The sequence below is a fragment of the Budorcas taxicolor genome, chromosome X (genome assembly GCF_023091745.1).
Source record: "Budorcas taxicolor isolate Tak-1 chromosome X, Takin1.1, whole genome shotgun sequence".
NCBI classification, from domain to species: Eukaryota; Metazoa; Chordata; class Mammalia; order Artiodactyla; family Bovidae; genus Budorcas; species Budorcas taxicolor.
In genome coordinates, this window is record NC_068935.1 from 99,543,771 (window position 1) to 99,557,431 (window position 13,661).

The window sequence follows — 13,661 nt, forward strand, 5'->3', positions numbered from 1 at the left end:
CCATAAAAATTGGCTGCTACCCTGCGAAAGGGTTGGGCTCTCCCTTGAACCGACATGTGTTGTAATCGTGTGTCCCTCTCTAGTAAACTTTATTCATCTCTCATTCAGCCTCTTGGCTGGAAATTCTTTTCCAATCCACACATGGCCCACGACAGTAATCTCACACAAAGTGAAGATTAATATCTCCAGCCAGTCTTAGAATTGTATTTTGAGGCGCACAAGCTGAGGAACTTGAGAGACATCAACCCTTGCATTTAAAGCACCAGGACTTGAAAAGCCAAGTACAATTATGTAAGTTAATATTTTAAGTAATGCAGCCTCTACCAGGATTTCTTATTTTTCTTCATTTCCATAGTCTCAGAATAAGAATACTGATAGGGTTGTTTTAAATGTACAGCGAATGCGGGTGCATGCAACGTAAATTCAAAACAAGTTTCGGGGCCAGTTTATGTGAACCTGAGTTAGCCGCTTGGTTTTCAACACGGTTTCTCATTCAACAGAATCCCGTGAGGCTTCTTGGGTGAAGAACTTATCCTCGTTCCTCTGTCAGATTTAAATAATAAAAATGATGTTTAAAAATTATGTCCTCTTGAGTAACTCGTGTCAGGTCATTTTCTGGGCTTCCCTCTTCCTCCCTCAGGTTCCTGGCAGGAAACGCGTGGAGAAGATGAAAAGGTTCCAATTCCTAGCAGCAGCGCGTTAGAAAAATTTTCCATCTGTTAGTGAGCCTTTGACTGCTTGAAAAGTGTGGTTCGAAAGAGGGTTTCTCTTATCTCTTTTTAAAAGCCTCTTTCTGGTACCGTGTTAGAAATAGCAAGCTGGTTTTCGTTTAACCACCATGTGACGCCCCCTCCCCTCCAGTGAGGCCCTTTGAAACAAAATATCAAAAGTTAGCTTCTGGAAATTCTCGGGGGGGAGGGGTGGGAAACCAGTGTTGCGGAGGGCAACTGACTACAACTCCCACAAATCCTTGCGGGCTGGTATCCAACCTGTCTCCCCCCTCCCCCCTCCTCGCGCCCCTCTGCCCTGCGCTTGCGCGGAAGGCCCTGCGCTTAGAGGAGGGGGCGGGGACAGGACTATGCGCCTAGAGGAAAAGGAGGAGGAGATAAAAAAGAGACCATAGACTTCCACCTGGGCCTAGAGCGGTTTTTAAAGTAGGGGCGAGAGGCGGGCGGGTTGGGACCGCCTCAGTACAGGCCGCCGGCGGTATCATGGCGACCCGGAACCCCCCTCCCCAAGGTGAGCGGCCGGGGCCCGAAGTAGTATCTTAGAGGCGGCTCACAGCTCTCGACCTTGCTTCAGGCTCGCCTCTTCCTTCTGTCCCAGGGATCCTGGGGGCTCTGTTTTCTTGAGGCAACCTCTTTGGGCACCTCTTTTAGACTAGACCTCCCCTCCCCCTCTTGGACCCTCGCCCTCAACACGGCCCCACCTGTCTTACCTTCACCTCCCTTCCTATCGGTCTTCTAACGTTTAAGTCTTGCTGTTGAAGTCATTTCTTCATGCTGGGCCTCTAACCGGTTCGGCCAGTGGAAGACCCCCCTTTTCCTCCCACTGATGAAAATGGACCCTGCACTGACCCTGAACCTGAGATTTGGGGGTGACCCTTCATGCTGTGAAACTCACCTACCCGCCGAGATTGGGGGAGACCCTGCTGTGAAACTGAGCCACCCCTGCAGAGATTTGGGGTAGGGGTGTAACTGTGCTCAGCTGTGTAACTGACGTTGCCCCGCCCCCCCCCCCCCCCCCCCCCCGACCTGTGTCTAGCTCTTTGGGAAGGGGATGCTAGGCCCTTTACTCTCCAGGCCCTAAGTCTCAGAGATTGGGTTTAAGAAACTGTCTACATCCGGGCGTTTTTAGGTGTATGCCAATGTAACAATGAATTTTAACAGATGAAAATGTACATGACATTTTTAACTTTCAGTTGACTGAAAATGTGTTGCTTTCGTTTTCTGCTTTCAAGAATATGAAAGTGATGATGATTCTTACGAAGTGTTGGATTTAACTGAGTATGCCAGAAGACATCACTGGTGGAATCGCGTGTTTGGCCACAGTTCCGGACCTATGGTAGAAAAATACTCGGTAGCCACCCAGATTGTAATGGGTGGAGTGAGTGGCTGGTGAGAACATCCTTTTTTTTTGTTAAATTTCACTGGGAGCCTGACTGCTGCCCTTTTGTATCTGGGCCAACTACGTATTCAGTCAGTGGTTTTACAGTGTTAATCCCAGAAGAGCTGTACCTTGAGACTTTTCTCGGTGATATGATTAGTGTAATCTACACTCAGACTCTTTGCTGAGTTTTGGTGATCATCCTCCTCCTCATCCTTCCTTTAATTTTTTTTTTTTGCATATTTCCCCCCTTCTCAGATTTAGCAGATGTAGTGGATCTGATTCAGTACCAGTGGGTAAAGAGGAAGAAATATAGAAGAGAAGAGTTAATTATATGTAAATAATTTTTACTTGTTTGGTTGAAAACCCTGTGAGAACTCCCACAGTAAAACTAATCTCCAGGATTATCAGCCCTGTGCAAAGCAGTGTAAAATTCTCAGTAAAAATTACTGATTATGATACAGATGGTTCTGTTAATTTTGTGGGCCAATTTAAATTATGATAATACTTTGAAGAAGGAGAGTTGTAGAACATTGGGTCTTTGTTGGAATTACTCAGTGATAATACTGTGGAGTACATTAAGGGGGAGAGGTTAATAAGTATTAACCTCACCACTTAACATTTCAGATCACATGATTATATAATTGCTACTGTAGATCTAATTCTGTTATTCTTAGACTAAAAAGATTAGCCAAATAACAAGGGTCAGAAAGAAGTTTGACCCTTTATTTTGAAAATGTTCATGACCCTAGGGAATTTCTGAAGCTAGTGGGTGTGCTTAACCTGTGAGTAATCATTTTTTTTTCTTAGATTCTAGGTTAAATTCATCCTACATTAATTTAAATATTTACATATTTAAACTCGATAAGTATAAAGTGTTTGTTTTAATTTGTGTTTTATTTGCACCTTGGAACAATGATGCGCTCTTTTATGCCTTTTTTTTAACGCCTTTTTAAAATAAATGCCATTTTATGGTAGAGACATTCACTGTGAAGATTTCTGTGATGAACAGGTACAGTATTTATTCATGATGTGTACTTATTAGTGCTGCTTATGAAAAAAGCCTGCAGTTAAGAGAGTTGCCTGGTCAGAGCCCTGGTTATTCAGATGATTCTTCTCAAGCTGGTTATACTTTGATGCCCACAATTCAGGGCCTGGCCTTCCACTTAAATAAGCTCACAGTCTGGTGCCTTGGGTGATTGGTTAATGTGAGTCCAGGCCTAGAGCCCCATCTTGAAAGAGACTAAAAAATAATTGAGCAGTAGAATTAAATCACTGTGTGTTTTCTCCTTGTAGGCCAAACTTGGTGAGAAGCCCCATAATTGGAAGAAGTTTGCTTGGAAAGCCTAGAGACAGAACAGAGGACATTAGTATATTGATTGTAGTTTCTCATACCATCAAGCAAAGGATAGACATGCTTGTGGAGCACAGTCCCCAGGATACTGTTAAGACCTGGTTGCTGCTTGGCTCCTTTGCTCCCTTTTCTGAGTCTTTGTTGCTGTCTCCCCTACTGAGGGACACATATGTTTGGATTATAGCCAGGTGTTGATCCAGGAGCTGTGTAATAGGACTCTAATATTATACAGGTGATTTGTTGCAATGACTTTAGATTCAGCGTAATAAACGTTGGCAATTTTTTTAGGGTATAAAACTGATGTCCTGTTGTGGCATATGTTAAGGAGGAATGGTTAATAAGATGTTAGCTAGTTAACAATTCAGACCAATTCAGGACTTGATTGGGAAGCTGAGGAAATTATGTTTAGCTGTAGGTAGTTATATGTTCTTGATCCTAATAAAAAACTAAAACTGACAGCAGGATGGGTGGCTGCTAGGTGAGATGGGAGGTGTGAAGATCAGCCAGAGGGTCGTTAGTGTGATCTGGAAGCAAGGTAGCGATGCCTTTGAGGATGGAAAGAAGACAATCAAATGTTTTAGAGAAACCCGGGTGTATAGAATTGGCCATCATTTGGACCCCAGAGGCGATGAAGAAGGTAGTCTGAGATGAACATGAGGTGAGAAGCCTCGAGAATAGTGCCATCACTTAGAAATTGGGACTTTACCAACAGGTGGTTTGGTTGGAAAGATGGTGTTTGCTTTGGGACATTTTGAATATGTGGTTCTGGGTGGCAAGAGAAGCTCGTCATGTAATTGGAAACGTACATTTTCCATTTATGAAGGGGTGTTAGTTTCCTCAGGCTGTTATAACAAAGCACCATAGCTAGGTAACTTAAAATGAGAGAAACTTATTCTCTCACAGGTCTGGAGACTAGAAGTTTGAAAAGTGTCAGCAGGGTTGGTTCCTTCTTGGAGGCTCAGGGAGAATTTGTTACATGTTTCTCTCCCATCTTCTGGTGGTTGCCAACAATCCCTGACATTCCTTGACTTGTAGACGTGTGTGCTCAGTTGCTAAGTCATGTCCAACTCTTCATGACCCCATGGACTGTAGCCTACCAGTCTCCTCTTGTCCATGGGGGTTTCCAGGCAAGAATACTGGAGTGGGTTGCCATTTCCTCCTCTAGGAAATCTCAATTTTGCCTCTGCCATTACATGGCTGTCTTCCTTCTGAGTGTCTCTATGACATATTGAATTTGGGGCCCACCCTACTCTAGTATAACCTCATCTGAATTAACTGCTTTTGCAATGAATTTACTCCAAATAAGGTCACATTCTGAGGTTCTAGGAAGGTCATAGATTTCAGGGGTGACACAATTCAACCCAGTACAGAAGGCCGGAGTTGGAAATCTGAGATTCCTTTGCACATTGGATCTGGAATGCTGAAGGGAATAATGAACTCACTGAAGGAGAGAATCAAAAAAGTACGGGTTAACATCCTTACAGGATAGATGAGACAAAACAGGTTTAATATAGAGATAGAAATAGAAAAGGGAGCCATGAGAAATGTGGGCCAAAGTATAGTCGTGAAGATGGACCTCTTACTGGACCTTAACGGGTAGAAAAGTTTTAGATAGGTGGAGCGAGGTAGAAACCCCGAGAAATGGGGATTAATAGCTTGAGCAAGAGTGGTGACCTGTTTGGAAACTGATTGGATTGGAGTAGAAGGTTTGGGTAGAGTGAGAGTTGGCCAGATATGTGGAACATCTTGACTACATTTTTTAAAAAAAGCCCCATAAAACTAAGCATTTTGTTATGAGGAATTTGAACTTAATACAACTGTAGAAGGAAGAGTATAATGAACCCTTGAGTACTCACATTCAGTTTCAGTAGCCAGTCTTTCCCCTGTCAATTCCCTTCTCTTCATCCCTTATTTTGAAGCACATTTCAGACAATTTAGACTGTGCAGTTTTGACTAGTCTGTATAACTGAAAGGAAACATTGAGGGTTTCTGAGCAGGTGAGGAACATGGTCAAAAGAACTGGGAAGACGTTAAGATTTTATTAGGAAAGCAATGAAAACTAGAAGAGAGAGTTTAATACATCATTGATTGTCTTCATCCTTTGCCATTTCTTCCACTAAAGGTGTGCGGGATTTTTGTTCCAGAAAGTTGGAAAACTTGCAGCAACCGCAGTAGGTGGTGGCTTTCTTCTCCTTCAGGTATGTCAGAGCTTTCAGTCCTTGCCTCTGCTTAACAAATAAACATTTCATCAATAGTAGAACCTGTTCATACTGATAATTTAAAACATATATTTAAAGTTCACGCACATTCATACGCAGTATATGAAAATCAAAAAGTCTCTTTCCTTCCCTGTTTCCTAGTCATTCCAACATGTTTTTTAAAACTAGGAAACCATAATAATATAAAAAGTGGAAAATTGGTCTTAAAAAATAATTCATAATCCTATTTCTGAGGCAAGTTGATTTGAAATTTTAGTTCTGTTTATGTTCCTCTAAGTATAAGGTTCAAAAATGCTTTGCTCTTAGAGGTTGTTTATCAGGATATTATCTGGCATTCATGTCTGTTTGGCATATATTTTCCCCAAAATATCACTCCCTGAAGATCAAATATAATAAATCCTAAAATTGAAAAATCTCTGGGAATGCGTGTTAGCAACAATTTTGAAGATACAGAAATCTGTCAGGTTTTGAAAATGATTGATGGTCATAGCAACCGAAATCTGACTTCAGCACCTAGCCATTGATCATGTAATAACCAGTGTCATTGCTTGATGTACAGAAGGACTGAATTCATATGTATTAAGCACAGATTTTCAGTTGTTTACTAAACAGTTTTAAAATTTTATATATATATATTTTTCTATTGATGGTATTATTAAGAGTAATCGCTTATCTCTTGTAAAAGGTAAAAATAAATAATTATTCATATTCTAAATTTAGTCCTTTGGATGGGTATGCCAGTATTTGTACAAAGAATTTTATTTAAGCAGATTTTTGACTTTGGTTTATATAGAACCAAGAATTAAGTTATTTATATAGTTATCTAGAATCAAGATAGTTAATTTTATAGTTGTTTTGAAAACTCAGTTTCAAAAGATGGAAAAGGATACTCTACCAAAGCAGAGTTCCCTGGAATATTCACAGATGGAATTATATATTTCAGTCTACTCTGCATGTCATTTATCAGAAGTCCATTTCAGTCCCTTCAAACCCATGTTTTATGGTTGTCACCTTCTACTTCATGTTTAGTCCATGTAATGTTTGAAGTCCCTGAGTAGAAGATGGAACCTCTCCGCATCAAACCAGTTTTTCCCACAAATATGACTTACTTGAAAGCTCAATAGAAGGAAACAAAGACAAAAAAAGAAACAAATGGCTTTTAGGCTAATTACCTTTTATTTAGTCTTGCTGCCATATTTTTATTACCTTTACTTATATTTAAAGCTCAGGTGTTTTCCAGTATATATTTATCACACTGCAATCTTAAAAAATAGACAGTTGGTATATAAATTTTTTAAATTCAGGTTTTTTTTTTAAAGTTGTACATGCCTATAATTCAAAGGGTCAAGTACATGTGTAATGCTCAATACAGATTAGAATAATCCTCTGCCTCCCTCACTACTTCCCCATTTTTCCTCTCTTGAGGCAACCAGTTTGAACTATTAGCTGATTCCTAAGGTATTTATTTCTTTTTCCTTACCAAATTAATTGGATATTTCTTTATCTTTCAGTTTGAGGTATTAACTGTTGGCTTCCCATTATGGAATGTGGGAACTTAGCTATCATTTATTGAATTTCTGTGTGCCCCAACCCCCACATCATCTGAGTATTGTTATTTCATAATTGTGTTAGATCATTACCTGGAGTTCACTGAGCTTCTGGATTCTGTAAGTTAATGTCTTTAAGTATGTTCAGGAAGGTTTTGGCCATTATTTCTTTGAATATTTTCTTCTATTCTTTTCCTTCTGAACATGACTCTGATGCATGTTAGGCTCTTTGATAAGGTTCATCTGTTCTTTTCGGTCTTTTTTTGAAAATTGTATAATTTCTAGTGATCTAGAATGGTACCCCACTCCAGTACTCTTGCCTGGAAAATCCCTTGGGTGGAGGAGCCTGATAGGCTGCAGTCCATGGGGTTGCTAGGAGTCAGACACGACTGAGCGACTTCACTTTCACTTTTCACTTTCATGCATTGGAGAAGGAAATGGCAACCCACTCCAGTGTTCTTGCCTGGAGAATCCCAGGGACGAGGGAGCCTGGTGGGCTGCCGTCTATGGGGTCGCACAGAGTCGGACACGACTGAAGTGACTGAGCAGCAGCAGCTTCAAGTGCACTGATTCTGTGTCATCTACCTTCTGCCATTTATCCAGTGAATTTATTTCAGATATTATATTTTTCAATTCCAGAATTTTCGTTTCTTTTTATATTTTTCTATGTTTCTGATGATAATTCTTATCTTTTCATTGATTACAAGTGCAGTTTCCTTTACCTCATCGAGGTACTGCTTTAAAGTCCTGATAATTTCAGTATATGGGTCATCTCAGAGTTGGCATCTGTTGATTTTCTTTTGAGACTAGGCCACATTTTCTTGCTTTATTGTATCAGATAACTTTGGATTTTATCCCTGAGCATTGGGAATGTTATGTCATGGAGAGTCTGGATTCTGTTTTATTCCTCTGAAATTTGTTAATGTTTTTATTTTAATAGGCAGTTAACTTGGTTAGACTCAAATTGCAAACTCCATTTCACCTGTGGTAGAGAGTAGCTCAAATCTCAGTTTTTTTTCTTTTTTAGCCTTAGCCGGAGTACTTCGTTATGCCCCATGGATGTGTGGTTCAGGACTTGGGTAGAATTTGCACATAGAATTTGGGGCTTTCCTTCTATAACTGTCCTTTCTGGCTGTTCTGCTCCTGGGCTCTGTCCTCTGGTTCTTTAGGCCAGAAAAATGGCATGTTCTCTATTCAGCTTTTAGCCACCCTGCAACTGCATCTTGTCCTCAAGATAAAGCCAAAAAAAATGGGCACCTCACCTTATATTGGTCTCTTCTTACAAGTTTCAACTCCTCTTTAAAATGTGCTTCCTTTTATTATTCTGGAGCCCTTGTGTTTTAATCAGGGTTTATAGTTGCTGTCTATGGGAGGGACCTTAAGGTTCATCATCACTTCCATGTCTGTAACCCAGATTACCATGTAAGGTATTGCCAGGAAAACCTTTCACTTGCCATTTGCTTTGATTATCACTCTGTTTTGCTGAGGCTAGAGTTAGAACTGATATAAGGTGAATAAATATAGGAAGAAATGGAGATAGATAGATTCTTCTCTGGAGTCATTCACAGTGAAAATGGAACCTAAGATTCCCAGCCTATTTATATAAAGTCAGATATTTTTATAATTTGAAGTATTTTATGTGTAAAAGTGAAAGTTGCTCAGTCGTGTCCGACTCTTTGTGACCTCTTGGACTGTACAGTCCATGGAATTCTCTAGGCCAGAGTACTGTAGTGGGTAGCCTTTTCCTTTTCCAGGGGATTTTTCCAACCCAGGGATCGAACTGGGGTCTCCTGCATTGCAGGCAGATTCTTTACCAATTGAGCTATTTCATACTTAAAGTGATGCATTAAGAGATTACAAAGAAAGCATCAGCTTGGTAGAAGTGATTTATAATGGTATACAATTGTTTACTACTCTTGTGATTCTTTACATGTCGATTGTACTGTTTAAAGGGATGACTTACTGTACTGGCTTACACACGTGCTATTGTTCCTGTTCAGATTTTGCTGTGTCTCAGTAGCACCATATGAGACATTAGCGTTAGTAAGCATTTAGCTGTAGTTTTATTAAAAGTATTTATGACATAAAATTTGTATAGAGCATATCTTTTATATTCCAGTTTCAAAAGCAGTTACCAGAAAAAGTATTCTTAATTTGACTGAAGAGTCTGAGTTAGTGAAGAGAGTTTATCAAGCTACTTTAATGACCTAAAAACTGATGGGCTACTGATCTCTTATATTAATCATCTGTTTAATTAAGGGTACTTTTTTTTAATTAGCTATACAAGTTCAGTAGTCTCGGCCTTTTTAGCTAATTCTTAAATTCCAAAAATTCTGATCAAATTATAGAATAGTTGGAATCTTTTGCCATTAAGTACTGTACTTTTCTTAACATAGTGTTTATCACATCTAAATAATTTTGTATGCTTAAGTCTGTTTTCCCTAATGGACTGTAAGCTCTCTGAGGGTGGGGACTTTTGTCTCCCTTGTTCTTGGCCACAACTTGGAGGCCTAGAACAGTGCCTGGCACAGAATAGGCGCTCAGTGTGTGTTAATGAATAAATTAGTGACTAAATTAAGCTTTGTTACACATAAGCTTCATACATTTCTTGAAATCTAAGTGTTCATATAGGGGCTTCCCTAGTGGCTCAGACGGTAAAGAATCTGCTTGCAGTGCAGGAGACCTGGGTTCAGTCCCTGGATCAGGAAAATCCTCTGGAGAAGGCTACCCACTCCAGTACTTTTGCCTGGAGAATTCCATGGACAGAGGAGCCTGGAGAGCTATAGTCTATGGGGTTGCAAAGAGTTGGACATCTTCATATATTGTATCATCAACCTAGTTGGTTTAAAATTGACCATTTTTATTACATTTTTGCAGATTGCCAGTCACAGTGGCTATGTGCAGATCGACTGGAAGAGGGTGGAAAAAGATGTAAACAAAGCAAAAAGACAGATTAAGAAACGAGCAAATAAGGCAGCACCTGAAATCAATAACATAATAGAAGAAGTAAGACAATGTGTATTTTTGTCTCCATTTTTTTTTTTTTAATGGATCTCAGCAGAAAATGTGACTAGGGAATGTGGTCTTTAAAAAAAAGATTGGTGTTTCTGGTCATGTCTAGAGTGTTAAGTAAAATTTGGGATCAAATCACCATTTAAATCACTCATTTTTTTTTTTTAGTTGTTAACTAAAGCTACCTATTTTTTTTGTTGAGGTGGAATAGTTTGAAAATGTATATATTTTATTAATATATTAGTTTTATTAATATTTTTATGTATATTTTTCTGTTTTATTCTTACATTATTTAGAACTGAATTGAGTGCTCCTTTGCTTTTAATTCTGTCCTTTTACTTTCTCCAACTTCTATTTTGAAAAATTTTATATCAGTTGAAAAGTTGAAAGACAAAAACAGTAAATACCCAAGTATTCTTCACCTATTTACCAGATTGTTTGCATTTCACATTTGCTTTGTGTGTGATTTACCATTTTTATTCCTGAATTATTTAAGACATTGTGTCTTTTTATTCTTTAATACTTCTGTACATATGTTCCAAGAGTATGGATATTCTCCTATACAATTACGCTTATGAATCCCTCCAAACTTAATGTGATAGAATAGTATTTCTTAATATACAGTTCATGTTAAAATTTTTATATATTCCCCCCCCAATTAAGAATTGCATATTGCATTTGGTGGTCATGTCTTTGAAGTCTTCTTTAATTTTAAATGGTCCCCTCATCTGTTTTTTGTTTTTCTTAATTTCATGACACATTTTTAAAGTATTTAGGCAGAGTATCTCACAGTCTTGCTTTGTCTGATTCCTTCTTCATGATTTTATTTGGGTTAAACATTTTATCAAGGTGCTATTTTCCTGATCCTGTATATTTTTTCCTACTGGGTAGGTGGACTGATAGTTAATAAATATCATTGTGCATGCTGTGGGAATTTATTAATCATTTGTGTCAATAATTTGCTGAATGAACCATTTATGCCTACACTGTAGGGAGATTTCTTTTTATCTGTGAGAATTTTGCTGTCCATATGCCTGTTATCTCAGAAGCAAGAAGCTTTTGGGCCTGGCTGGGGGCTCTAGGCTCCTTCAGTTTGTAACAGACAACGCTGGCATCTTGCCTGATGGTTGGTATCTGCAATAGTAGGAACACAAGAATTTTTGCTGAATATTTACTGAATTGAGGAAAACATCTGAAAAATAATACTCAGCTCTGGATTTAATAGTTAAGAGTATTTTTAAAAATTTGTTATCTTTTTCTTATTATGGTAAAATATATAAAACATAAAATTTACCATTTAAACTATTTTTAAGTGCACAATTCACTGGCATTAAATATATTCACACTTTCATGTAATCATTACTACCAGAACTTTTTCATTATTCCAAATAGAAACTCTAAGCATTAAGCAGTAACTCCTATAATTAACCTGTCTCCCTAGCCCTTGGTAACCTCTGTTCTACTTTCTGTCTTGATTAATGTGACTATTTATGTAAGTGCAAATTATAATAGCATTGTCTATTTTTGTCTGTTTCACTTAGTGTTTTTAAGATTTATCAATGTTGTAGCATAATTCAGAGTATTTTTCTTCAAACTTTATTTCAGGCAACAGAATTTGTCAAACAGAACATTGTGATATCCAGTGGATTTGTGGGAGGCTTTTTGCTAGGCCTTGCATCTTAAGAATATGAATGTTCTATCACAGTGAAGTCATCTCTAAGAAGAGAAGTGGTGGTGACAAGATGGTCTCATCATTACACATTGACAGATTCTCCAGGATGACAAGAAACAACTAGCTGGACAATACCCAACTCACTGCTTAGCATTCTGCCATCTGAAATTTAGCAGACTAGTATCTGCTATAAAATAACCTGTATGGTATGTGGATAATAGTATCCCTGAGCAAAACATAGCTTCCATTATTTTTTAAGAATTTGTGTTTGTTTAAAATTTGCCTATAAAACACTACTATTGGATGTAGATATGGAGAGAAAATGAATTGTTGGATGTATTCCCCAGTGAAATATTATCCTCATTTTATTTAAATAAAATGTTTTCCATTGTGCTTTTTTAGTATAGTGCCAGTAATTAACACTTTGTATTATAGCTTCAACTGTAGGGCTGACATTTTTTTAAAAAATATGTTTGCAGTAAACTGAAGAACTGTAACACATTTTGTGGAAGGATTTACAGATAATAGAATTATTAAAGATATTAAGCAAATTTAATACCAATTTTTAGGTTGCTTTTTCATACAGTTCTTACTTATTTAATAACTGTAGTAAACAGTTTCAAGAAATGCTCTAGGAAAATACTACGTATCTAAAGCTCTTTTTTGTTTTTTTGGTGTCTGTAGTTATGAAAATACCTTCTTGTATGTAAACTTCTAAATTTTTTTATTCATTTGTTTATCCTGGCAGCCTGGATAGAATTAATTATTTTGGGAGTACATAGAGTTGGGTCACTGATTCATTTTATTAACTTTGAGTGAATCTCACTATTTCATTTTTAAAAATCCTAATTAATATACTGACCCCTTCTTTACAAAGAGGTAAAAATCACTTGGCAAAACCAATACAATATTGTGAAGTAATTAGCCTCCAATTAAAATAAATAAATTTATATTAAAAAAAGTTAAAAAAATTAATTAAAAAAAAGTAGTATAGTATGGATTTAAGGCTTTCAGGTTTTTCGGTAGCATTATGTTGCTTGAACACTAGGCCAGTTGACTTGTTTCTCAGGACCAATATCACAGGTAGCTCAGTGGTAAAGAATCTGCCTGCAGCTCAGGAAACACGAGACTTGGATTTGATCCCTGGGTCGGGAAGATCTCTGGAGAAGGAAATGGCAACCCAGTCCAGTATTCTTGCCTGGAAAAATCCATGGACAGGAGCCTGGTGGGGTACAGTTCTAGGTTAGAATTGGGAAAAGGCAAAGAACAATGGGTGTTGGAGTCTTCAGGTTGAAAAGACTTTGTGATGTTCAGACTATCTCCTTTTGATAGGAAATCCTTACAGTATTTTTTGTGTATTATAAACATAAGGTGTTTCATACTTTCAGGGTTGTTCCAGTCTTTGTCCTTTCACCCTCATGAGACTCCTTAAAATTGAATGTGGGATTGATCTTTATTTTCTTCTTTTACTCTCATTAGCGCCTCAGATAAAATGCTAAATAAAACTCGGACTCTCTTAATATGAAGTGATTTTGCTTATAAATACTTAATTTTTCTTCTTTGAGCTTTGCTCTGTTTGTTCCTTGCCTAGCTTTTCATTACTGTGAAATTAAAAGGGAAAAGTATTCTCCTTAGGTGGAACCTTGACTGTGCTTCTGTGTGCTCTATCTGCCTGATACCTTTCATTTGATGCAGTGAGGCAGGCTACTACAGGGAGCTCTAGTAGCTGGCTCAGTTTGTTCATCTTGGAA

At 38.0% G+C, this 13,661-nt stretch overlaps 1 protein-coding gene across 1 annotated transcript; it reads left to right on the plus strand.

Moving 5' to 3' along the window:
* Positions 1–1,137: 1,137 nt before the first annotated feature.
* Positions 1,138–12,377, plus strand: FUNDC1 (FUN14 domain containing 1). The gene is made up of 5 exons (XM_052663534.1): positions 1,138–1,239; positions 1,961–2,117; positions 5,583–5,658; positions 10,104–10,232; positions 11,844–12,377. Exons 1-5 carry the CDS (start codon positions 1,212–1,214, stop codon positions 11,919–11,921), a joined length of 468 nt encoding a protein of 155 aa, XP_052519494.1. The 5' UTR covers positions 1,138–1,211; the 3' UTR covers positions 11,922–12,377.
* Positions 12,378–13,661: the final 1,284 nt, after the last annotated feature.

Excerpts from the sequence above, each read along its gene's own strand:
- FUNDC1 (XM_052663534.1), top strand. The coding sequence starts at position 1,212 with ATGGCGACCCGGAACCCCCCTCCCCAAG. Across the intron at positions 1,240-1,960 it reads CCGGAACCCCCCTCCCCAAG|AATATGAAAGTGATGATGAT; the intron begins GTGAGCGGCCGG and ends TCTGCTTTCAAG. Across the intron at positions 10,233-11,843 it reads TCAATAACATAATAGAAGAA|GCAACAGAATTTGTCAAACA; the intron begins GTAAGACAATGT and ends ACTTTATTTCAG.